Source organism: Zootoca vivipara, chromosome 14 (genome assembly GCF_965207765.1).
Source record: "Zootoca vivipara chromosome 14, rZooViv2.hap1.1, whole genome shotgun sequence".
NCBI lineage: Eukaryota > Metazoa > Chordata > Lepidosauria > Squamata > Lacertidae > Zootoca > Zootoca vivipara.
The window spans coordinates 16,897,492-16,922,896 of NC_142597.1; the positions used below are offsets into that span (position 1 = coordinate 16,897,492).

Genomic DNA, 25,405 nt, shown 5'->3' on the forward strand with positions numbered 1-25,405 from the left:
AAGCACCACCATCAGAACCCTCCTACACCAAGGCCTTTAAATCAGGACAGCTGGGAGTCCTATATCCCTCCACTAGGGTCTAATAATCTATGCTGTTATAAGAAGAACAGAAGCCTGTTTAGAAGTAGCTCCCACGATTGCCTCATTGGCACAGTAAGAACAAAGACTGGGTGGTAGTATCTGCATGTTTTATGTTATGGGCCTGGGGCATAATTTTTAAAGTACATAGCCATGCACTTGCAGGCCAGCCTGGTATGAAAGTGAGTAAAGGCTTTTCAACGACTGATTGCCTATGGTCCCTGACTATTAGAAACAAAATTGTACTTAACTCCACTGAGCAGAAAACCACACAAAACTTCAGGAGTTCAAATTATTTTATTTTTGTGATTTACAGAGTCTAAAAACCTCCCAAGAACCTGCAAAACAAACAGATAATTAATTAGAACCATTTGCCTGTTAAACAACTGCCATGATAGAATTTCACCAAGCTATACCGCCAGCACTGAGAAGCAGCTCACCTTTTATGCATCCTCCCCAGCAGCTGGTGCATCACCCCCCTTGGTGTTTCGGGTGTAGATGACCTGGGCTCTGTGCTTGGACACCAGTTTGATTAGGCCTGGCAAAAGGACATGACAGTTCAGTTCAATATGAAGGACAGCAGAGCTTTTAAAAGCAACATACCAACCAACTTCCTATACGTACAAAAATAAATCTGTGGAGCTGCAACTTGTTCATTACAGTGCTCACAATTAAGGTAGAGGCTTTTGTAGTAAGTAACAGTGTTGTACTCCTATGGATATTCTGTATTCATGTATGCAGCACTGATAACACCAGCTACCTGCCAGTTTAGCGCCCTATTCTGCCATCACCAAACAAATGAGAGACAGACTCCAACACACACATTCATGAGATAAGTACGGCTGCTATCAGTGACCCCCCCCAACACCTTAATTTAAGCTAAGGGTAGCCAACGAAAAGGGATGGTGGGAGCTGTAGTCTAATAACATCTGGAGAACGACATGTTGGCTACCCTTGGTTTATGTAGCCACAGATAGCAAAATTTAGTGCCTCAGTGGAAAGGGCTATGTTGTTACCTTTGCTGAGAAGCTCCTGGAGCGCAGCTCTAGCCAAGGAGCCTCGAATCTTCAGCCTTTCAGAGACCACAGCAGGTGTGATGAGTTTGTAGTTTGGCACCTCCTTGCACAGCTTGTCGTAAGTAGCTTTGTCAAACAGAACAAGGTTGTTCAACTTGTCTCTTACTTTCCCTTTGGACCACTTCTGCTCAAGAAAGAAGGGGGGAAATCAGTTAAAGCTTTAAAAGCCCAAGTGACAGAGAGTTACTCAAGAGTAAAGATGAAGAAGGCTTCATACTGGTAAGGTTTTAAGGATGTGCATACACCAGTCTGCCAACCTTGTGTCCTCCAGATTCTTTGGGCCTTAAACCCTAGCCAGCACTGCAGTTAGCTGCAGCTTATGGGCATTGTGGTCCAAAATGCTGGAGAGCACCAAGTGTATTGTATTTCTATATCTCATCTTTCCCCCATGCGGCTGAAGGCATTGTACATGGTTCTCTCCGCTTCCCATTTTCCCACACATCAAGGTGGGAATTTGAATCAAAGTCCTAGTCACTCTAACCACAATGCCACATGAGATCATCAAATATTAAGGTAGGCAAACACTACTATATAAAATTCCACAGGTTCCTTTCCCATCTGCAAGTCTTCCTATCTGCCTACACAGAAGCAGATTACCGTTTGGAAAGCGATACAGAAAAAAAATTCAGCACCATTTTGAACAAAGTTTATGTAGCCACCTCTATATGCCTGTACAACATTGCTTCACAGAGACTACTTCCACCACGTACAACTTCTTGCATTTGCATATACGTTGGAAGAGGAGACGATATACCACTTCAGGTTGCAGGCTGGGGTGCTTGGCGATGCCGATGGCACATTGGGCAGTAAGGAAAACCTCGTTATTTATTGAAAAAGCCCGCGAGACCATTAAAAAACACGGCCCTTCTCCTGCCCCCCGAAGTGGTCCAGACCACTCCGCAAGGCGGGCCCGGCCCGACCTGGTCCTCCACGTGCTTTTTCGGAGCAGCCGGCACGTTAGTGCCAAGAAGGCCGTGCACGTGCCTCTGGAGAAGAGCACTGCGGCTCCGCAACGGTCCTTTTCCGACGACCCTCCTAGGCCTACCTTCTTCTTGGCTTTTCCGCCGGACTTGTTGACGGGGTCCTTGTCCTTCTTGGCCGACTTGCCCGCGTCCTTCTTCTTCTTATCGTCCTTTGGCGGCTGCGGGGAGAAAAAAGGGAGAGGAAAGCGATGAGGAGAAGGACAACCGCAGCAGGGAGCGAGAGAGAGAAGCGGCCTGGTCACCCTCCGCCCTGCATGTCGGGGCCTACCATGGTGCAGTCGGAGCGGCTACCGTCGCTGCTTCTCCCTCAGCGATTTCCGGCCAGAAAGGAAGGCGCCGGCGTGGGCAGGCCGGGAAACCCCGTAGCCGAGGGTCCCTTCCGGGGCAGCACCGGAAGAGATGCTCAGGCAGGGAGCTGGGCGGGGGTGGCGTGACGTCAGACGGAAGCGCGATGGCCATCTTCAGCGTGTACGTGGTGAACAAGGCCGGTGGGCTTATCTACCAGCTGGACCACTACGCGCCGAGGGCCGAGACCGAGAAGACCTTCAGTTTCCCGCTCGAGCTAGTGCTGCGCCCGCACGACGAGCATGTCCTCGTCTCCTTCGGGCAGCGCGACGGCATCCGCGGTGAGGGACGGGAAGCAGCCGGCAAAGGAGCGGCCCCGGGAGCTGGCCCCTTTCGACGCAGGGGGCGCCCGAGGGGGACGAGCGTAGCCCCCCATTTCATTAACACGCGCTGTATTCCCCCCCCGCCCCCTACAAGTATACTTTCCCCACTCTGCCTACCCACCCACCCGCGATTTTTTTATTTTTCTGGTGCCTCCGCTGCCTTTGGATGTTGAAGGGGAGACGGAACTCATGACAGCTTCCCCTTGATCTGAAGAAGCTTCGGTGGCAGCGCACACCTGAACCATGTCCACTTTATTAGGCTCCTCTGGCAAAGAGTGACTCACAAGGGATCAGGGAATTGGGCTTTTTGCGTCGGGGAGGGGGAACAACTGGGTCCCACCAGCGACCCTCTCCGACCCCCTTACCATTAGGCAGAGTACAGTGGCTGCCCCCAGCAGCTGGTTTTGATGGTCATTGATAATTTATTATCAAAACATTTATGCTTCTGTTTATTATGGTTTTTAGCCTCAGGTGTGACTTTTATAGTAAAACGTTTTGACCACTTCCCAAAGGTTTTTATTTATTTATTTGCTTGTTTGTTTATTTAGCACACCAGCTTGCATCCAAAGATCTCAGGGTGGCTCAGAGATGTTTACTGGCTAAGCTTTGCCTACCTAAGGTCAGGATCCCGAGTTGAACCTGATCAGACCTAACATCCACCAACCACCTCATGTTATGTCACTGGCAAATTCTGCTCCAGGAAATGACATTCTATACTGGAGCTGCTCTTGCTCCTTTACTCCACTGGTTGGCAGAGCTCCCAAAGGTGAGGGAGACAGGGGAGTTACTGATGCAGGAAGGCTCGCCAGTGCCTGGTGAGAGGGGGTATTGAGTGATGACTGCCTCTTCCCTTCTTTGCAGTGGGCCATGCTGTGCTTGCCATCAACGGCATTGATGTCAACGGAAGGTACACTGGTGACGGCAGGGATGTGCTGGAGTTCCTGGGCAACCCAGCCAACTACCCAGTGTCAATCCGCTTTGGTCGCCCCCGACTGTCATCCAATGAGAAGCTCATGCTGGCCTCCATGTTCCATTCGTGAGTCAGGGGTGGATGAGATGTTTGCCAGAACCCAGAAAAGGGAGAGGGATTGACTGGTTTTGATGTAGGGAAGGGACTTTATCAGAGGTACAATTTGGGGCTCTGTTTTATGTGCAGGTTGTTTGCGATTGGGTCCCAACTGTCTCCCGAGCAGGGAAGCTCTGGAATTGAGATGCTAGAGACTGACACTTTCAAGTTACACTGTTTTCAGACTTTAACAGGTATTGCTTCTTTTATAATATCTGCATTTCTTGACCTTTGATTAGTATGGACAGCAGACCCAACTTGAGCAAGTAAAGTTCTGCAGCTACATTCAGTGAGGATGTTCCTAGAAGTGCTACTCTTTGTGGAGAAGTGGTAAAAGAAAAATGTTTACTAACTAGACATTTTGTATACTGGTACTTCATAATATAAAAATCACAAGTGGTTTACAAAAACCACTTAATATAATAATCATCTCTCCCCGGGGAGGCTCATTGCATATTTTTCGGCGCCGGGCAAAAGCGTTTTTCTATAACCAGGCCTTTGGCTGATTAACATTCTATGGTCTTTTAAATGTGTTTGTGGGAGGGGATAATTGTTTTTTTAAAACAATTATTTATCTTGTGTTCTTATAATTTTATTTTGTAATTTTATGTTGTGAACTGTCATTCATTTTCAGGTGAAGGGCATTATACAACTGTAATTAATAATAATTAGTAGTAGTAGCAGTAGCAGCTTACAAAAAGCAACAACAAAAAAACTCCCAATCAGTTAAGTTACCTAAAAACAAAAGTATGTATCACAAATAAAACTGAGCAGTGTACAAAATAGAATTAAAAGTGTAAGAGTCAGGAGTCCAACGAAGCTTGGGTAAACAGATGTTTTAAGAGGCGGTTAAATATCATTACTGTCTCCATAAATTTTCCAAAGGCACTGCAAAAGGTGGGAGCCATCACTGAGGTCTGTTTCTGCATTATCAAGTGGCAATCCAGTGATGGTGGAACGATTTGCAGGGTGTCCTTGGGAACCTGCTAGCTATCCTGGTCCCAAGTTGTGTAGGGCTTTAAAACCAACAAAACCTTGGTAGCTAATTGGCAACTTCCTCCTCCTTCACTGTTCCATCTGCCTGGTACCTGGCATTTGATTTCTGCCTTTGCCTTGCAGGGCCTTTTATTGAGGAATGACAAGGAATGAACCTTTTTGTGCATTTTAAAATCACTCAAGCCAGTTGTATGTGTTGCTTTGGATGTGGCATGCTCTAACTCTGTTCTTCATATCCTCAGGGATAAAATTTGTGGTGCTTGCTGATCCACGGCAGTCTGGGATAGATTCCCTTCTGCGCAAGATTTATGAGATTTATTCAGACTTTGCTCTGAAAAATCCTTTCTACTCCTTGGAGATGCCAATCAGGTATAGATCAAATGCACATTCTCACACTAAAACAAACCCTCCCTTACTAAAATTGACCCCCCCATGTGTTTAGAAATCAATGTACATGAGTATTACAAGAGAGAAAAGCCCTTCTGGCTCCTGAACCCCCGTTTATTCCCTGGGATGTTGGCAAATCCCATGAACTGCTGCGGAGTCTGATCACAATAGGTAACGTCACATTAGATAGTGTATGAGGCCTAGTAAGTCTGCATGCCTCCAGTTTGTGATATGCCCTCGCACTGAGACATGTTACTGAACACTTCATACCTGGGGGCATTATCCACAGTGCCGGTGTTGATTCAAGAAGTTAAGCTTATCAAGGAGAGCAAACAGAAGCATCTTCAACAGGACCTGGAAGCCTGTAAGGGTCTTCCAGCTCTCATCATCCCTGACTATGGGTCATGTTTGCTGGGACTGATGGGAGTAGATAGAGTCTAACAACACCTAGAGAGTCCCCACAGTTGACTGCATTGACATGGTATTTCATACCTTACTAATGCTGAGTCACACATAGTTGCACTTCTTTCAGACGTTCATCCTAGACTGAGAATAAAATGGAAAATGGGTGGCTTACTGTGCTAAACCTGCTCCTGTGTGGTTATGTTCTAGTCCTCTTATGTTTGTTTCACCGTTTCAGATGTGAACTCTTTGATCAGAACTTGAAGCTTGCGCTGGAGGTAGCAGAGAAAGCAGGGCCTTTTGGGCCAGGATTGTAGGGTGGATTTATCCCACTTCAGTCACCCAGTGGACTTTTCAATAACAACTAAACTGTGAGTCACAGATTACCAACCACCTGTTCGTAGCATCCTTGACTGCAATTCCAGAGCACAGAACAGGAAGTATTGCTGTTGAGTGGGTGTGGTTGGTGCTGAACCTTGGCTGCTGCTAAAGGAAGGTGGCTGGCAGCTTGAAAGAAAACATGAGAGCTACACCATTCCTTCAAGAGTGGTGCATGTACATATATGTTGCAATGTATTCTTTTAATTTATGAGTGAAGCACTGTATGTCTGCAACTGTAAATAAAACATTACTTAAAGGAAAAGGAGGGACTTGAATTCCTGAGCTGGGAATGAATTATCTGGTGTTCAGCATCCAGGGAGGGTAAGGGCCTGAACCAAATTGCAAATCTCTGTGGGCTTCTTTCTAGTGGAGTCATCCTATTTAGGAAGAGGCCTCTGCGCAGTAACATAGGTTAATTCTACTTTATTGTCTTTATTGCTGTCAGTGTACACTCGATAACAATGAACAAGATTTGGAATCCAGTATTACAGAAAACAATCCATTTTTAGTCTGCATTATCGGCTCCTCATGGCAATTATAGTTAATGTCTGCAGAAGTGTCCAGGGAAGTTCTGATCAGTGCAACTGCTAAATGCTACATTTCCTTACACTAAAGGGGGATAATCACTTCCTCATTATCATGTATCTGTTTACATCAGTCTGAGAGCTGCATTCCCTTCCTGCCAACATGCCAGCAGAAGACAGTGCCAGAGGCAAAAGGAGGATAACTCATGTAAAGTTTACCTTTGTACCGTAGACTAGTTTCTATGCATACATACCCCCTCTTCCATCCATGTAAAGAAGAAGCATTAAAAGAGTTCAAGAACACATTCTGGAAGATGAAAACAATGTAGGGATGGGGCCTGGGGAAGAATCCAGAGGACTAGATGAAAGAGGCCTGGATGGCCACATTTGGGTCCGGTTCTGAGGTTTGCATGTCTATATGCTTAGTAAGGTACACATGCCCATCTATCCTTGCCTAGCTACAGCCCCAAATACTAAGATTAAGGAATGAAGCCTCCCCTCCTGTGAATGTCTCCAAATCAATTACACCCCCAATGAACCATAGACTGTTTGAGAAGAGTGTTATCGAAATTAACTGAATGTTGGAAGGTGAAGGAATCAAGGGAATAATTAAGCACAAATACACAAGAGAAGTGTTCTGTAGGTGATGGAGGTAGAAAAGTGATACCTTCCTCTCCAGGCAGTGAAAATGAGTCCATATGCTGCTTGCTTACAACACATTTGGAAGAAGTGCAGGCTGCCAGTGAGATCATCAGGAGGCTAATACAGGTGGGGCTGCCAAACCTTGGCTTTGCCAGGGAGAAGCAGGATAAGGTTTAGTCAATTAGGTCCAAACCATTCTGGCCATTCCCATTTTAAGGAACAAAAACTGGCGGCAGCAAAGTGGTTTGTTTTTTTTAACAGAAAACTTTACCCTGGTCCAGGATGCTCTGTCAAAGCTTAGTTCTGCCTTTGATCTAATAGTTGTTGGAGTACTTTTTAAAAACCCATGGTTGCAGTGGGAGACTCCTCCAACAGCCAAGCCACCGCTGTGCTTTAGTCAGCCTTCTTTGGTACACGGCCCATCTTGGTGCGGATGTTCCTCAAGAAGAAAAACACTACTGTGCCGACTGTGCAGGTAATTTCTGCTACCCAGAAGGCTGTTCCCCAGCTGTAGTGCTTGGCGATGGTACTGAAAGGTAGCCCAGCCAGGAACCCTCCAACTGAAAAAGAGAAGAAAAGGTCACTTGAGGGCAGGGGGAGAGAATGTGTTGCCATCCTCAATTTCTGAAAGGACTACACTCACCATTTGCCATTAGTGCAACAATGGCGTGTGAAGTTCCACACAGGTTTGACGGTGCACTCTCATTGGCTATTACTCCAAACAATGCAATCGGCCCATAAGAGCAAAATCCAAAGATAGCTCCTAATAGCAGGATCCATAACTAACAAAACAAGGCCAAAAAGAAAATCAGAATGTGGGGGTTATAAAATTTCAGCTACCCTATAGCTTGCTACCTGGATCTCTGTCTACGAGGTAGTGTTTCAGGCTACACTTGAGAAAGATCTTATACAGTACTTGTGAGAGCTCTTAACACCATTTTTCTGGAGTCAAGGGGAACTGTTAGCAATCTGGTTAATTAGATGAATAACAAACATGAGCAGCAGTTTCTATAGAAAGCAAAGGTTGTGCAAGAGCATTTGATGGGGTTAGATATCAGTAAGTGCTTTAAAATCACTGTTTGCAGATGCACAAATTACAACAGTACCCCAAAAACTGTCCTTAAAATATATATCACTGTAAAAATGAGAACCTTTAGCACACTGGTCTGATAACGTGTCTAGGGCAACATTATCTATCAGTGCAATCAGAGGATTATATCATGTCTCCCTAAGCATCCCAGAAGCTCCTTTTACCCTTTCACCATAGGCAGATGCTCCAAAGCTGCTACCTACGAAGTACATGTGTTAGGAGACAGATGTGTGAAGCAGCTGACAGCATGAACAGACAGGGCTTTGGTTTCTTTTAGACATTTATTGCATTCCTTCAAGGTTCTAAACCCCACAGAATAACAGCAGAGAAACAAGAGATGGGAAGCTAAGGCAGGATAAAGATAAAGCAGGATATAGACCTCGTGTTCTGTTAAGCCCACAAGGTTAGCAAGAGGATGGAGGGCTAGAATCCAATAGTCGCTTTCCTGAGAGAGAAAGAAGGAAAAAATGAGCAAGTTGCAAAGAGAGAAGAAGAAAAAGGCATTGCAATAACTGTAAAGCCTGCCATTCAGAAACACCACCACCACCTTCAATGCTGTACATCAATGATCGAGGCTTGTGGCCATACACAGGTTGTTGGACTACAACTCCCATCATCCTTGGCCATTGCTCATGCTGGCTAGGGCTGATTGGAATTTTAAAGGACCACAGGGTCCTACTCCTGCCATAAATGGAAATACCCCACATCGGCTCGTGTGATGCTCTGCTTGGAACTGGGGAATTCCCTTGACTGCTTCTCTAAGGCAGAGCAAAGCTGGCGAAGCTGTGAAATTTATAGCTTCAATTGTGGATGTAAAAAGCCCAGAAAGGAAGGGTCCCAATAAACTTTCACTCTAAGGGATCCAAAGCCAGAGAACATCACATATGCCCCAGAAGTCAAACTTCATTTCAATTGTGGAAATCCTTCTCCTGGGATGTGCTACTGTTTACTAAAAAGCATAAGGAATTGAGAGAGTTACCGGTACATGTCCAGTCTCCGAGCAGGTGATGCTGTGAGCCGATCAGGTCTTGCAATAAGGAAATAGTCCTTGCTTGTGCATGGGAACAGTTTTGTCCTTTCCTCTACCAGCTTTCTGTCTGAATTGTATCTGTCTCACCTAATGAGCTGTGGCAACAAATTGCTTTTGTATGGCTTACCTTAGGAGAGCTGGCTGTGACTGTGACCCGGAAGAGGTACATAGAAGCCGACATGCCTGCCATCATGGTGAGAAGAAGTTTGTGTCGAGGGTTCCCATAATTTGACAGGCCCACCTGGAAGACATGAATATGCCTTTGCGTTAAAACAGCCAACAACCTCAGCAGTACCTGTGCCTTGCCAAGCCCCTCCTTTACCTATGTCCGTACTGCCATTCACCAACTGCCTTGGAAGGCTGCCTGAAACAGACGTCCAGGAGTAGCTGTCCTTTGTACAGCCTGAGACAGGGTGACTTACCCGTGCCACTGCTTGGTCTGAAAGATAGCCAGCTGCAATGCTGCCAACCAGGCCCCCAACTTCCAAGGCGCTCATGTAGGAACTTCCTACAGGGTATACAACAAATAGAAGCCAGCTTACACTAGAGGGAGAATCTGCACATGGGAATTCTGCTTCCTTGTTGAACATGGAAATGAGGGATTTGTCAGGCTAACAGTTTCTTGCCTGCTGCACTAACACTTCTCAGCTAAAAGCAGTTTCTCATATATTTTCCCACCACGAAATATTTCAGGAAACAAATGGTATCTGGCATTAAGAAAGGCCAGTAGCAGGTTAGAGCATGGGTCACCAATCTTTTTGGGCCTGTGTGCATATTTGAAATTTTGCAAGGGTACTGTGGGCTCAACCCTTTCTAGTTTCTTCTCTCACCTGTGTCACTATTCCTCTTCAGACAAATAAGGGAAGGATACACTTGAAAAATAATAGCCAGTGCTTTTCAGTACTTCAAAAACATTGATACAAGGAATGGATCCTCATTGATCTGTATGATTTTTACACAGAATATTAAAAAAAACCAATCTAGAGGTGATCTATGATTTATGGTGGTTTTGAGAAGATCCTGTCAAAATAATGAGGATCCACAAAGATCCATGTCTTCGCTCCATGTTGTTCAGCATCATGGTTGCAAAGAAAAGCATTGCATCTGTAATTTTTACAATTCTGTCAATGGAGACAGATATGACCTGTGATTTGGTGGTGGTAGTGAACCTGTAGAAAAAAACTTAAGCCATTTCAAGAGAATTCATTGTCTAGATCAGACTCATATGTCTGTACCTGCTGTTTTCTCTGACCCTTGCACCTGCCTCCCAGATCAGCCCCTTTCCCTCCAACCTTCCCCCTACTCTGTTTTTCTTTCTGTTTACCTGCAGATCTGAGCCTTGAAAACCACAATACAGCAGCAAGAGGAGAAGCACATAGAGTTGCAATTTCCTCTCACTATGCTTTTCAAGGTAGGGAAAAGGTACCATCTCTCACCGCCTCATGATGAAGGGGGCAGTTATAGGGCTCAGAGGCAGCCCTCAAGCAAATCATGTTGGTAACTCCCAACTGACATTGGCACACAATGAACTCTCTTACATTTTCAAGGGTAGGGTTAATTGCCTGCCATGAGGATTTGACTAGCTCTGGAAAACACAACATTAGGCTGGGGCTGGTGTCTCATACCCACAAGTGCAGACTGTCCTCTTTCCTGGATGAGAAATAGCTGCCCCCAGTCTGTACAGCATGTCTTCACACCAAAGACAACCAGATAGCCGGTAGACAGGACCCAGAGGTATGGAGAAAGCAGCAGCTCAGCCAGTGTGCTGTCATTTGCTGAGGAGCCTACAAGGAAGAAACCATTACTCACTTGAGCTCGAGCTAAGTTCTCATAAAACTTTGGCAGTACCGTAGAATTTCATGGCTTCCCATTGATCCTCACTGGAGGCTTCCACGAGCTGACTTATAATCCTGTCAGGGCTACCTGCCCTGCCGGATTCTACACCTTCCACTTTGCAGCTTGGTCAAAAGTAGGTCATATCAGGCAGTTCTGCCATTTTGTCCCACCTCAGCCAGTTCTTGCCTCCCAGACACTCACCCTTTTTCCCTTTCTTGGGCCCAGGCTCAATGTTGGGCAGTCCCACGTCCGAGGGCTCATTCTTAATCAGGAGCAGGCACACAAAGGAGGCGACCACACACACAGAACCGGAAAGGGTCAGAGTTGTGCGCCAGTCATAGCTCAGAGCCATCAGAGCAGCTACAATAGGGCCCAGCCCTCCTGCCAGGTTCATGCTGGTGGAGAGGATGGCCCACCAAGTCCCAAACTGGGAAGGTTCAAACCACTACACAGAAGGGAGAGAGAAAGGACATGAGTTGGGGCAGGTCCCCATTCCAGGGCCCGGCATGCATACAGAAGGCTCATGCGACTTTAGAACTCCGCTCCATAAGCCATGAACAATGATGGCCAAAATTTTGCTGGAGTCACCAATGGGACGCAAACCAGTCCCCCAAGCTGCATCTCAAAGTGTCCGTCTCGAAACACAGTTCCCAAAATGTTTCAGCCAAACGGCTCCCAAAGCAGTTTACAGTATAAAAAACATATCAGCAGAAAATGAAACAAGATACAATCAATTAAGTCTGAACAACTTCTCAAAAATAACAGGAGACAGATAAAAGGGGCATAACCAAGGGCAGCTCAAAAAAGCAGAGGGTCTTGCACAGCTAATAAGCAAAGGGCTGCCTGCAGCCAGACCCTGGTATGGGAAAGGGACAGAGGCTTCTGCACAGGCTGAAGGTGGGACAAAAGGAGCTGGAGTGGCCTCTTGGTCAAAAACACTTCACAATAATCTTCCTTTATTTTACAGATTTGAATAATGGAGTTTACTGCTCCCAGAAACACCTCCAGTCCCCAATCTTTCTGCAGAGGGGGTTGTATGTTACTGCCAGGACCTCAGAGAGCTTCCCTTTCTCCTTTTGGATGTTACACTATCAATGGCTACTGGTTATGAGGCATATATTCTGCCATCGGAATCAGAGGCACGCTCTTCCTCTGTTTGCTGGGGAACAACAGCTATTGCCTTCCTGTCCTGCTTACTGTATGTCCCCCAAGAGGTGGCTGGTTGATTACTATAGGAAACCAGATGCTGAACAAGGTGGGCCTTTGATTCGATTGCCAGTGCTCTTCTTACTTCTTTATGCTGCTTGCACACCAGCTCTTCCTGGGTACAGAATGCCTGGCCCAACACAGAAAACACTTTCCCTGCAAGGCCCACTTGCTCAGCGTCATTTGATCATTACTTTAGGCAGCCTGCTGCTGCTGCTGGGGGCAACAGGGGTGCCAGCTGCCCAAGAATATCTCAAAGTGAAATATGATATGGCTAGTGATTGATAGCTCCCACCACCGCTGCCAAGTCAAAGCTCAAGAGAAACATGGCACCTATTGGGAGCAGAGAGAAGAGGCAAGGCCTCTATCTCTGCAGCCTGGGACAGGAAAACAGCAAGTGAGGTTCTGGCATTAATGACCAGCAGTAACAGAAACAGTCACTAAACAAAAGCTACCAGAACCGCTTGCTGCCACCTGCAACTCTCAGCTTCCATTGCCCTGGAGAATGGATTTCGACTGACTGCTCTCTTGGCACAGGGCCCCCTGCTGGAAACCTGCTGCTAGGAACATCTCAGAAAGCAGCAGCATGCCCTACACACACACACACACACACACACACACACACACACACACACACACACACACACTTACCTTGCGCAGTACTTTTCCACATGGGGGCCACCCTAGGCCCTGGGCCAGCCCATTGAGGAACCACAACCCTGCGAAGATGGTGACGGTAGAGCTCCAAGAGAAGACCACATTGACTAAGCCCACCAACAGGAGGCCAGAGGAAAAAAGCCACCGGGCACTCATTTGGTCAGAAAGGACTCCACTAATGAACTTGCTAATGGCGTAAGCTGCAGACTGGCTGCTGGTGATGAGACCTGCATTGGATGAGAACCCAATAGTTATGCCATGCTCATGTTATGCCAAAGGAACTTGGTCGCAAATGAACTCTTCAGCCTCGTTGACAGTAGTACAGTACTTAAACCAAGCAAAATGCTAGCCAGTATTAGACACCTGCTTCTTGGGAGAAAAGCAATGACAAACCTAGACAGCATCTTAAAAAGCAGAGACATCACCTTGCCGACAAAGGTCCGTATAGTTAAAGCTATGGTTTTCCCAGTAGTGATGTATGGAAGTGAGAGCTGGACCATAAAGAAGGCTGATCGCCAAAGAATTGATGCTTTTGAATTCTGGTGCTGGAGGAGACTCTTGAGAGTCCCATGGACTGCAAGAAGATCAAACCTATCCATTCTTAAGGAAATCAGCCCTGAGTGCTCACTGGAAGGACAGATCGTGAAGCTGAGGCTCCAATACTTTGGCCACCTCATGAGAAGAGAAGACTCCCTGGAAAAGACCCTGATGTTGGGAAAGATTGAAAAGGGGACGACAGAGGATGAGATGGTTAGACAGTGTTCTTGAAGCTACAAACATGAGTCTGACCAAACTGCAGGAGGCAGTGGAAGACAGGAGTGCCTGGCATGCTCTGGTCCATGGGGTCACGAAGAGTCGGACACGATTAACGACTAAACAACAACAATGACACAGACACAGAGGCTCTATAGATTCTGATGCCCTTCTATCTATTACCTCAAGCTTAAGTCTACATTCAGGAAAGGCCATGTTTGTTTGTCCTTCTCTAGGCAAACTGGGAATATATTGCTCAGGCTTTAGACTGATCTATTGTAGCTGCTTCCAGCTTGTGGGTAAACAATTGTCCACAGACCCTTTGTCTGGCATAATCCTTTAGTCACCATATCCTAGTGAAAATAACTCTAAGTACTCATACTGGAAATAAACATTATGTACTTTTATGCCCTTCCTGCCTCTGCCTCTGCTTCCTTTCCTTTGTTGGATTGTTGACTGTAAGCGCCTTGGGGCAGGCGCCTGCTCTCCTATTATTATTTATATAGTTTTAATTATGGTGCATTGCGCTTAACATAGTATAAGAACAAATAAATACTAGCACTACTGTAACATCAAGTTAAGAAGTGATGCAATTCTTAACAGTGGACATTGAGGGGGCAGGTTACAGATAAAAGGTAGGCTCTCTAAACAACAATGACAGCCTTTATCTGGAAATGAAAGAAAATGCAAGTACTCAGAGAAGCACAACTAGCAGCCTTTCAACATCAGTCCCAGAACTGCAAACTGGCCTCTAAGTGACTGGCCTCCATCCAAAGAGAACTTCCCTGGCAAAGCAACAGCTGAATTCTAATTGAATCCCTACCTAAGCACAAAGAAAGGAAGTCCCCCCAAATCTCAAGAAAATATTTTCAGGATAAAGTTTTTTGAGCACCACAAACATGTTCTGCATGTACCATCTCCCTCCAAGAAGAAAGCTCTTACCCAAGTCATCTTTGTCAAGGCTTATCTCTTCCATGATTGAAGGCATCACAAACGAGAACGTTTTCCGGTTGAAATAGTACAGGGTGTAGCCGATGAACATGGCAGTGAATATCACCACCCGATAATAGCCATAGCCCTTTCCTGCCATTGCGATTTCAGAGCTGTGCCTCTAAGGACGGAGAGAAGGTGCCTGTAGCAGTTCTGCCTTTAGATCCCAGTTTACAGTAAATGTGAAAAGAGGGGTGGCGGCACCAATGTGCTAGAAAGAAGAGAGGCAGGGAACCAGCAGCTGTCAGAGCACTTGAGCGGCAGGCGCTTGCCAGGGTTTCTGCTGAGCCCGGAGGTTTGCTGGAGTTCGCTGTTGCTCTCTTTTCTGCTCACGGCCACCTTCTGGAGAATAATTAACTCCGGGAACATGGCTGGACACACTGTTCAGTATAAATCCATCCACCTACAGTGAAACAAACAAGAGACACTAGCCTGGGATAAACAGAGCTTTTCTTCCGAGTAGAAAGATTAACAAGGGTTTCCTCACTCCCACTACACTCTGACCCCTGAACTCAAATAGCACGATGGAGTAAAGGGGGGGGGTCAATGCCTTCCTGAATCAGGTCTACAATATAATCTTTGATAGGAACTAAATCCTGATGCAGAAGCAAGCTGCCTATGGGCTGGGCAGTCTACCTAGCACCACGCTTCCTAGGGAAAGAGTCTTGCTCCCGAAAGAAGGTGCAAAGCTGTAAAGACATTATCCTGCAATTGCAGACACTGATGGAGAGCTTTGTCAAAATCATTAAGGCAAGAAGGCTGTCTCTTGTATTGGCAGAAACATAGGCAGCTGCCTTACAGAGTCAGATCATGGGTCCATCTAAGTCAGTATTGTCAACACTGACAGGCAAGCAAGAATCTCTCCAGGTTTTGGCAGGGGTATCTCCAAGCCCTACCTCAGGCTGCTGTGGGTTAAACCTGGGACTTTTTGAATGCAAGGCAGAGGCAGAGGCTCTACCACTGAGTGATGGCCCAGTTACTGTAAGTGAATTAAAAACCAAACACTTCCCTCTACTGTATTTCCAGGGTGGACCATCAAGCTTATTAATTTGGAAGACTTTTATTCTGCCTTTCAATTTATCAAAATTCCTAAGGAAGCTTCTAAATGTACAGCAAAAAATACAAACATCAAGGCGTATAAATGTAAAAGTACAAAAATAAAAGCATAAAATGCAGAAAGGCAGCATAAAATTAAAATCCAAATCAATTTAAAGCACTAGATGAACTGCTTTTGCACACACTGTTTGAAATCAAACCATGCAGGCAAAGGCACATCCAGGAAAGTACTAACACAGTCCCATAAACAGTGCTTCATAAGACCAGACAATCAGCTTACTCTTCGGATTTGAAAGCCCATATGGACAGGACTGATCAGCTGTGCTTGCAAACCCGCTTTCGACTCAGCCCTGTTTTACCTGCCCCATATAGCTTGGCAGAAACACTGAAATATCTTTCTCTGTCTGTGTCCACCTTTGCCCTCCATCTCCCTTTAAGCTCTCTCTCCCCTCCGTTTTTAATTATTTATAAAGCACTCACATTATAAAATACAGTCATAGCTCGGTTTAAGTATGCTTCAGTTTGAGTACTTTCAGTTTAAGTACTCCGCAGACCCGTCTGGAACGGATTAATCCACTTTCCATTACTTTCAATGGGAAAGTTCACTTCAGATTAAGTATGCTTCAGGTTAAGTACGGACTTCCAGAACCAATTACACTCATACTTCGGGTAAAGTACGCTTCAGGTTTACTCCATGGACCATCTGGAACGGATTAATCCACTTTCCATTACTTTCAATGGGAAAGATCGCTTCAGGTTAAGTACGCTTCAGGTTAAGTACAGACTTCTGGAACCAATTGTGTACTTAAACCGAGGTACCACTGTATGAGGGTGGTGTACAAAAAACAAGAATAAGTATAAAATGTACATCAAGAATAATAAAGTTGATATGGATGACAACAGAAAAGTTCAGTCAGAAAAGGCTTGGGCAAATAGAAAGATCTTAAGCACACATCTGAAAGATTAGATTGTTGGGGCATACCATATCTTAATATATCCCACGTTAAAGGGACCGCCCATAAGAGGAAAACCTTCCATAATTTCGCTTGCCATTTGCCTTTTATAATAATTAACACTTCCTTTTTCTGGAAAGGTTCAGGCTTTGTCTCTACTATTTCCTCTCAGGTACCTTAGGGCACTCTGCTCGCCAGACTAAGGTTCCTAAAGTTATGCATGCTGTGCTTTCTGTGGATTTGATAAACATGCTAGTTTCTAGGCCAGCTCCTCTTGCTCAACAGCCTGTCCTCTGGCACAACAGAACCAGGGCTGCAAAAAACAGGTACCCCAAGCACTAGAGTAATCTCACCCATCATTAGTATTCCAAAACAGCTTATTCCATGAAAACAGAAAAGTAAGTTTTAGACATACATGCAGACACAATTCCATGCAGTGCGTTCCAGTCAATAAATCTAGTTGTCATATTTTGCATCAGTTTATGCTTATGTGTGGTCTTCAAAGGCAGCTCCTAGAAGTCTTGCAGTAATCCAAGTTAGATGTTACCAGGTCACAGACAATGGTTACCAGGTGCAGTAGGTGCATCAGCCCAAGTTGCTGAAAGGCTTGTGTTAGATGCCATCTGGGCTTCCAGCATAAGGCTGCATAAAACCAAGATATCCCCAAGATGCAAACTATTACAGTAAGAGGAATGGATGAGAAAAGGAAACACCCACCATGAGGTTGATTAGATGAACTGGCCCTCTTCTTATTACTGTTAAGTTTATTAGCATTTGTCTGGTCCATGGCAGACCGCAATTCACCTGCTCATCCTGTATGAAAAGAATAGAGCTGAGTGTAGTCAGCATATTAGCAACTGCTCTGCAAGTTTCTTCTTAAACAACAGAAAGAATGAAACACTCTTGTGGCACTCCACATATGCCATGGGGCAAAGTACTGTAAAAGTCCAAGACAGCGTAGGGAATCTGAGCTGAGGCCAAATGCAACCCTCCAAGCCTTTCTACCCAGACCTCATCATCATCATCACTTTTAATTTGTATACCGCCTTTCTATCATACAATACTCAAAGCGGTTTACAAGCTGAAGAAACAGAATCTAATGAAATACAAAACACCCTTATAACAATCTAATGCAATAAAAAATGTGATAATAAAACATAGCTTTAAAATAAGAAATCAAATAATGTAACGCTCAACAATCATTAGAATAGTATAGAATAATATCAGCATATGAAAATTAAACAGAAACCCACTCTTAACATTTACAATAAATAATTTCAAAATAACAATCAATAAAACAACAGCAAGCCACAGTGCATAAAAAAATTCAATACAAATTGAAAAACAGAGACTGAAGGGTGAGGCAAGGCAGGTGGAAGAAGGCCTTGCCTGATGGAGCCTCTCCTCTCACAGTTCTTCCTCCAGGCACAGCTTCCTTATGAGGAGTCCCAGGGCCTGAGGGGGCGAGGCAGGGCAGGTGGAAAGAGGCCTTGCCTGATGGAGCCTCTCCCCTCACAGTTCTTCCTCCAGGCAGCTTCCTTATGAGGAGTCCCAGGGCCTGAGGGGGCGAGGCAGGGCAGGTGGAAAGAGGCCTTGCCTGATGGAGCCTCTCCCCTCACAGTTCTTCCTCCAGGCACAGCTTCCTTATGAGGAGTCCCAGGGCCGGAGGGGGCGAGGCAGGGCAGGTGGAAAGAGGCCTTGCCTGATGGAGCCTCTCCCCTCACAGTTCTTCCTCCAGGCACAGCTTCCTTATGAGGAGTCCCAGGGCCATGGGGGGAGGCAAGGCAGGTGGAAAGAGGCCTTGCCTGATGGAGCCTCTCCCCTCAGACCTCATGCCACTCTCCTAACTGGTTCAGCTCTGTACTCTTCTCAAGTCCTTTTGTGTGGCTGGAATGTGTCCCTGAACTGTGATAATGCCTTTTGCTAGCATGGATGGAAGGATGGGTAACTTGTGGCTGGATGCTGGAATGTACCCTCTTGTAAAGACATAAGTTACAGCCGTTGTTCTATGCACTTTTTGCCTCTGGGCACCACTGATATTTCTCCTCTGCAAAAACAATTGTCCATGAGCTGAAAAATGTCTCCCCCCCTTTAAAAAAAAGTTTACTTGCTTATTTTAAGGAGTTCCAAGAACAAATCTCATTCAGAGATTAAAAATCTGCTTTGACATGTGATAATTTCACTGCAGTGTTGCTAGACAGCATTACTGTAGTTTGCTGCCATTTTTGTGTCCTCACAGGGACTTTGAAACAAAAGGATAAATTTTGTCTGGAAAAGTGAGCTAGTAGAGAACTAGTAGAGAGCAAAGTAGAATGAAGTAGAAATGGACAAGGCAGTACTCAGATTCCCCCGCACAGATGTGGGACCACCTAAAATTATAAATGGGCTACAGAGTCCTGCAATTTCAAAGGTCCTTAACAAGAAGTCCTTTAAATTTCACCTAAAGCCGAACCTACCTCCTTTTAGCTAGGATCATCCCATTCTTTTTAGACTATAAATGATCTTAGATCCAAGATTCAGCTGAAAGTCCTGAGGTCACAAAAGCGGAGTGATTTAAGAAGCAGTCTTGATTGGCAGATAATCTTGCTTGATTAGCCTTAGGAACTCCTGCCTGGGTGCTCACTCTTGCACCTCTGAAACCCTTCAGCTCCAGAGGATTCCATAAAAGGATTCTGTTGTGATAAATGTAGGCTTAGTGATCCCCCCCAGCTTTGAGCGCCCCTTTTCTGCACTTTCCTTTCAGGTGGACTCTACCCAGTAGCATCCTGCCATGGCCAATGAGTTTCTTCATTCTGGAGTTCACTATGGCACCAAGGATTCCCCCCTTCAACAGAGCATAAGTACAAAAAGATATAACATTTTCTCTTGTCAATTCTTTAATTCCTACTGCTATTCTTCTCTGCCCACTTCCCCTTCCTGAGAAGCCAAAGCAATTCACTGTACAGCTTTCCTTCAGTATCACTTCTCATGACCATTCTCTCTAACCTTCCTGTCTCTGCTAACAGTTAACTATTAAATTGCAATGTTAGTATATTTTCTCAATAAAACTCTTATTTCTAGAAATGCTCTGGTGCTATCTTGGTCACTCACCCAAAGTCCCTTACAAGGGCACACTGCTAGCTTCACTAGAAAACCCCAAGTTACTCACATGCTAAGAGTGCTAATATATGGGAGAGCTCTACTCTATTGGTGTTTATTTAACTGTGTATTGGAATTTTAACATAACATGTTCTGATATTGGTTTGGCAAAGAAAATCAGGTAAGAAATATGGTAAGTAAGAAAGGCTATTGGGGTAACAGCAGCTTCTGGCAGAAAGAGTGACAGGGTTGCAGCAGAAAATTATTGCTCTGTGTTTGAGCTAAATTCCCCCAGCTACTTGCTTTTTGGAAGGGCTTATTCCTGGGACACAGTGAAGCAGCTTGCAGACATTTGTCCTGAGCAAGTGTGATAAGAGCATGATCATATTTATCCCTGTTTATCACAGCCCTCTGAAGGAGATTCCATATCTTACTTAAACAGTATGACTTTCTAGAGCCTAAAAGGGCTTGGAAACCAACAAGCAAAATCAATAAAGGAAAGTCCATCAAAATGGTTCTGATACAAGTCTGATGAAGTCAGCGGAGCTTTCCCTCTACTGAATTTAGGCCAAAGAATAATTAACAGAGATAACTTTACAATTGGGTAACTGCCGACAATGGGCAGTCAGCCAAGCTGGAGGACTGGGCCAAGGACATTACATGGTTGCAAATGCTTTTATGTACACTTTTTCAGTGTAAAATTTTTATCTAGTCACTTGTTACCCCTCTATCTAAAACCAAGACTTACAGGATACCTTACTTCTAGTTACAGGTAGGTAGCCGTGTTGGTCTGAGTTGAAGCAAAAGAAAAAAATTCCTTCAGTAGCACCTTAAAGACCAACTAAGTTTTTATTTTGGTATGAGCTTTCGTGTGCATGTACACTTCTTCAGATACACTTGAAACAGAAGAGTCAGATGGTGGGGGTGGGTGATGGGCTGATGGGAGTGGTAAACCTGTAGATGGCTGTGAACGACTGCTAATGACTGCAGTTGGTCTTTAAGGTGCTACTGAAGGAATTTTTTTTATTAGGATACCTTACATTACATTTTATAATGAAGACAACTCTGTGTGAACAGCTACCGTATCTATTAGTGTATCTTCCTAAGGAGAGCAGGATCCCAAAGGATATGGTTTAGGAGGAGCTTGCTTTCAGGCACTAGGGTTGGTGCTGGTAGACCAATTCTGCATTACAAAGATGTCTGCAAATGTGACATGAAGGCTGACATTAACCTCGCCATATGGAAACCCTTGCAGAGAACTATTGTGTCTGGAGAGTGTCAGGTCATGATCCACAGCGACCAGAGGAGAAATGACCACTGGGAATAGCACAGGGAGAAGAAACACTGTGGTGCATCTCAGCCGCAACAGGCGCTGTAACTCTCCGTTTGACTTTACCTCTGATGGTACATTCTTCCATTGTCTCTTGAGACAGATGGATGCCAACAAATGGGGGTTTGTGTGTTTTCCTAATATGCTGTAATATTAATGTAGTATATGATGTAATGTACAGTGGTACCTCAGGTTAAGTACTTAATTGGTTCTGGAAGTCCGTACTTAACCTGAAGTGAACTTTCCCATTGAAAGTAATGGAAAGTGGATCAATCCGTTCCAGACGGGTCGGCAGAGTACTGTACTTAAATGGAAAGTACTCAACCTGAAGCGTACTTAACCTGAGGTATGACTGTAATTGGTTCTGGAAGTTCGTACTTAACCTGAAGCAAACTTTCCCATTGAAAGTAATGGAAAGTGGATTAATCCATTCCAGACGGGTCCGTGGAGTACTTAAATTGAAAGTACTTAAATCTGAAGCGTACTTAACACGAGGTATGACTGTATTTATGTATTTCTGTGTGCCATTGTCACACACACACACATATATATTCCAACCTACATTCCTCAGAGACCCGTTGGGTTACAAGTGACTAGTAAGTTTAATTTAATACCGTGTTTCCCCTTTTTTAAGACACCGTCTTATAACTTTTTTCCCTCAAAAAAACACACGGTGGCTTATTTTCAGGGGGTGTCTTTTTTTCTTTCTTTTTTTTAAAGTGCCGGTACAACTGGGTCCCACTGGCTCAGGATGCTCAGCGCTCTCTTCCACGCGCATTATCAGCACCACACTCTAGCCAACTGAGCTATCCAGGTTTTACAACATAATACTGTAACATAATGCACAACATGATGTACATAACATCCATTAAATGAAACAAGAAAATAAGGAGATTATTTAAATACAATACATAATACATAGCAAGCAATTGCAGCAATTGAAACTGGGATTTTTTAATGCTACGTGTGTCCTCTACCATTATTGCTGTCAACCAGGCTGGCAGCAGCTCTCCAGGATTTCAAACTTGGGGGTACCTGGGGGTTAAACCTGGGATCCTTATGCATACAGAGCACAGGGTGCTCTGCCACTTTGTTATGGTCCTTTCCGTTTTCTGCCTCTTCTATTCTCTCCCTTTCCCCTCCTACCCATCCTGAGTCAAGGGCTCTCCTTCCTTGGAGGCTTTTAAGCAGAGGCTGGATGGCCACCTGCCATGTATGACCTAGCTGAGATTTTTGCATTGTAGGGGGTTGGACTAGATGACCCCCGAGGGTCCCTTCTAACTCTACAATTCTACCGATTCAACAAAGGGCATCATTATCACCATCACCAAACTGGTCCAAGCAACTAAGGAGAACGTCTTGCGTACACCCCTGTCCTTTTGATTGGCAGCTAAGCTTCGCCTGGCCGGCTTCCGAGTTGCAGCACCCGATTCTGCAAAGCTCGCCGCGCCGATGGGAGGACGCCCGCCTGCCTGCCGCGCAAGAAGTTAGGCAGAGCCGCACAAGCTGCACAAACTCTGCAAAGAGGCGGGGGCGGGGGCAGTCCTGCCGAACGGGTTGAGTAACCCCGCCGGCGGGATACGGAGATGGCGTAAGGGAGCTGCCTGCTTCTGAGGCGGCCTTTCGAGAGCCTCGGGCGGCAGAGAGGCGCTCCAGGGCTGGCGGCTCTCCTCGGGGACGGGAAGAGCCGCATTTCCTGAGGGGAACAGCCTGCGGGCTGGGCTCTGGGGAGGGGTGGGAAGGTGCTTGGCCCCTGCTGCCCCCTCAGCTGTGAGGTAAACCTGCAACGAGCCCACGCTTTTCCCTCCGCAAGCAACGAGCCCCTCTCTCTTTCCTCCTGACGCTCGTGCCCTTGGTGCTCCGTGCGGGAAGGAGGGGGAGAGGAGCGGCGTCAGCTCTCGGCAAGGAGGCCAGGGCAGCTGAATGATGAGCCAAAGAGGAACCTGCACGGCACCTTTTCTCTGTCGGGGAGGGGGGGGAGAGACGCGATCACAAACATACAGAGAGAGACAGACGCGCACACAGGGGGAGAGAGAGAGAAAGACACACAGGGAGAGAGAGAGACGCGCACGCACACACAGAGAAAGAGACGGACGCACACACACACACACACACACAGAGTGTGCAGCGCTGCTTCGCACTTTGTCAGCGCTGCAGCCGCCGCCACTTCCGAGCGCCAACCCGACCTGGCAGGCTTCCTCCTCCTGCCATGGCCGGCATTGCAGGAGCTGGGTCCTGCTGGCTTGTGCCCTCGGTGCTCCGTGCGGCACTGCTGCACGCTTTATCGGCGCTGCAGCAGCAGCCACCGCTTCCGGGCACCGACCCGACCCAGCAGGCTTCCTCCTCCTGTTGCAGCCAGCATGCTGGGTCCCGCTAGCTGGTTGGGGCGCTCAGTGGTCTTGCTCCGCACATCGCGGAAGTATGGCTTATTTTCGGGGTATGTCTTACATTTCTCAAATGATTAAAAACCCTGCCATGGCTTACTTTTTGACTACGTATTAAAAAGGGGGAAACACGGTAAATAATAAGGGGAGGGAGGCAATAGTTACAGTGGAATTAACAGTTCAACTTTAGCCTATTTACCCACTGAGATAATTCTGTATCCTTTAAACGAATGTTTGAGTTTAAAAAGTTTGGGATTGGAGAATAGCGCTATATATTAGGATTTGCACTGCCTTTATTCTTCATTTCCATATATAGGTTCGCATTTGTGAAAACAAACAATCCAAATACAGTATTATCCAATTTCTTACCGCCTTTTCATCATGCGGTCGCGGGAAGTATGACAATTTTAAAAAGTAAAATGCTGAAATCAGTATTAAAAGAAATACAAACAGTGTGAGTCCTATATATTGAGGTGCCAAAGGCTATTTAGATAAAACAATAACGAATTTTAATCATAGCTGCCAAGTTCTCCCTTTTTTAAAGGGAAATTCCCTTATGCTGAATAGGTTTCCTCGTGAGAAAAGGGAAAACTTGGCAGCTATGATTTTAATGCCGCGTAATTTAAAACACCTTCCCGCGTGACGTGGTCTAGGCAGAGATGGGGCTAAATCGAGAAACGGCAGCAGGATCTTGAGCCTCGGGTGTTTGTGGGGGTGCCTGGCACGTACCCCATGCGGAGCCAGACAGGAAGGAGACCGCACGGGTCTCCCGACCCCGGGCGGAGGCTATTCGCATTCCACTCCTCCCGCCTGGGGACGGGTTCAGGCAGTGCGATGAGCCCACCTGCCCCAGGGAGCGCTGTGGCCCCCATCCCCTCACCCTCGGAGAGGGTAGCGGCGCGGCATCGGTGACCCTTTAGTATAGATCCACACAACAAAGCAAGCAAAGGTCGCGAGGATCCAGGAAGAAACTTATCACGCTCGCCCCAGCGCCTCCCTCCCGCTCCCAAAGGCCTCCGGGCGCCCATCAACGTCGGCCCGGGCACCTATGACCCATACAATTAAAGGGCGCTTGCCCAAGCCGGACGTGGCTCATTCGCTGCCGCCAACCCACCAAGGTGGTTCCTCTGCACCAGCCGCAGGAAAAGTGGGCTAACCTGATAGTGGCTCCTCAGCGACCCTCAGCTTGAAGCTCCGCCTTGCGGAAAGCATTCTCCTCGGCTATTGGGCAAGGGGCACGCCACTCTCCTGGCTCCTCCAATCCACATTGTCCGTATCCACAGGTAAGAGCTTCCGGCCAATCCCTGCCCCTCGCGCGCAGTTTTCCTATGGTAACGCTTCCCTTCCTAAGCAGGGTCGCCACCAGTGTTTGGCCTACTTTACCTGTTTTCCCGTCGGCCTCAGTCCCAAGCCAAGCTGCAGCGCACGCGCGCTTCCCACTACTGACAGGCTCACAGCCTTCAAAGTTTGAATCAGCTTTCCCGCCAAAAAGTAACGGCGAGAAGGGGGCTGCGCCTCTTGAGGCAGCCAAAGGCTGCGCTCAAAGCATTTTAAGGAGGAAGCACTTTAAGGAGAAGCTGAAGGGGGCCATAAATAAATAAATAAATAAATAAAAAGAAACATAATAATAAAAGAGTGCTTCTTTCTCCCCTTGGCCAGCGACTTCCACAGAGGAATGGTCACCAAGGCAACAGCCTCCCTGTCCCTCCTGTCAAAAATGAAAGCCCAACTGAAGGCATCAAGCACCACACCAAACAAGGTCCTGCCTTCATGCTAGGAGTATTTAAAGTTTAGGGAAAAAACATCCAACACATCCTTTTATATACCGTAGTGGGGACC

At 46.2% G+C, this 25,405-nt stretch overlaps 3 protein-coding genes and 1 long non-coding RNA gene across 9 annotated transcripts; 2 read left to right on the forward strand and 2 right to left on the reverse strand.

The window, feature by feature from the left end:
- Positions 1-356: 356 nt before the first annotated feature.
- On the reverse strand, positions 357-2,451 carry RPS25 (ribosomal protein S25). The gene is made up of 5 exons (XM_035138882.3): positions 2,406-2,451; positions 2,200-2,295; positions 1,095-1,278; positions 519-616; positions 357-416 (listed from the first exon to the last, which is right to left on the reverse strand). Exons 1-4 carry the CDS (start codon positions 2,406-2,408, stop codon positions 522-524), a joined length of 378 nt encoding a protein of 125 aa, XP_034994773.1. The 5' UTR covers positions 2,409-2,451; the 3' UTR covers positions 357-416; positions 519-521.
- Positions 2,452-2,554: 103 nt separating this feature from the next.
- Positions 2,555-6,299, forward strand: TRAPPC4 (trafficking protein particle complex subunit 4). The gene is made up of 5 exons (XM_035140027.3): positions 2,555-2,763; positions 3,667-3,841; positions 3,962-4,065; positions 5,110-5,236; positions 5,895-6,299. Exons 1-5 carry the CDS (start codon positions 2,589-2,591, stop codon positions 5,971-5,973), a joined length of 660 nt encoding a protein of 219 aa, XP_034995918.3. The 5' UTR covers positions 2,555-2,588; the 3' UTR covers positions 5,974-6,299.
- Positions 6,300-6,445: 146 nt separating this feature from the next.
- Positions 6,446-24,972, reverse strand: SLC37A4 (solute carrier family 37 member 4). Of its 6 annotated transcripts, none has more exons than XM_060268438.2 (11): positions 24,724-24,951; positions 17,492-17,587; positions 14,718-15,168; positions 13,017-13,249; positions 11,361-11,604; positions 10,949-11,107; positions 9,746-9,831; positions 9,451-9,564; positions 8,673-8,738; positions 7,847-7,985; positions 6,446-7,763 (listed from the first exon to the last, which is right to left on the reverse strand). In XM_060268438.2, exons 3-11 carry the CDS (start codon positions 14,863-14,865, stop codon positions 7,597-7,599), a joined length of 1,356 nt encoding a protein of 451 aa, XP_060124421.2. In that variant the 5' UTR covers positions 14,866-15,168; positions 17,492-17,587; positions 24,724-24,951; the 3' UTR covers positions 6,446-7,596. The 6 variants fall into 6 exon arrangements, with proteins under 6 accessions (XP_060124421.2, XP_060124422.2, XP_034994768.3 ...); XM_060268439.2 differs by lacking the exon at positions 24,724-24,951 and adding an exon at positions 19,231-19,356; XM_035138877.3 differs by lacking the exon at positions 8,673-8,738 and having other exon boundaries at positions 24,724-24,972.
- Positions 9,388-12,872, forward strand: LOC148683510 (uncharacterized). Its single transcript, XR_015947083.1, has 3 exons — positions 9,388-9,517; positions 10,654-10,734; positions 12,127-12,872. It is a non-coding gene; the product is annotated as an uncharacterized LOC148683510 (long non-coding RNA).
- Positions 24,973-25,405: the final 433 nt, after the last annotated feature.

Excerpts from the sequence above, each read along its gene's own strand:
- RPS25 (XM_035138882.3), bottom strand. Across the intron at positions 1,279-2,199 it reads GCGGAAAAGCCAAGAAGAAG|AAGTGGTCCAAAGGGAAAGT; the intron begins GTAGGCCTAGGA and ends TTTCTTGAGCAG. Across the intron at positions 617-1,094 it reads CCAGGAGCTTCTCAGCAAAG|GCCTAATCAAACTGGTGTCC; the intron begins GTAACAACATAG and ends TCCTTTTGCCAG.
- TRAPPC4 (XM_035140027.3), top strand. The coding sequence starts at position 2,589 with ATGGCCATCTTCAGCGTGTACGTGGTGAACAAGGCCGGTGGGCTTATC. Across the intron at positions 3,842-3,961 it reads CTGGCCTCCATGTTCCATTC|GTTGTTTGCGATTGGGTCCC; the intron begins GTGAGTCAGGGG and ends TTTTATGTGCAG. Across the intron at positions 4,066-5,109 it reads CTGTTTTCAGACTTTAACAG|GGATAAAATTTGTGGTGCTT; the intron begins GTATTGCTTCTT and ends TCATATCCTCAG.
- SLC37A4 (XM_060268438.2), bottom strand. The coding sequence starts at position 14,865 with ATGGCAGGAAAGGGCTATGGCTATTATCGGGTGGTGATATTCACTGCC. Across the intron at positions 8,739-9,450 it reads TCACAGCCAGCTCTCCTAAG|GAAAGCGACTATTGGATTCT; the intron begins GTAAGCCATACA and ends TTTCTCTCTCAG. Across the intron at positions 7,986-8,672 it reads TGGGCTTAACAGAACACGAG|TTATGGATCCTGCTATTAGG; the intron begins GTCTATATCCTG and ends TTGTTTTGTTAG.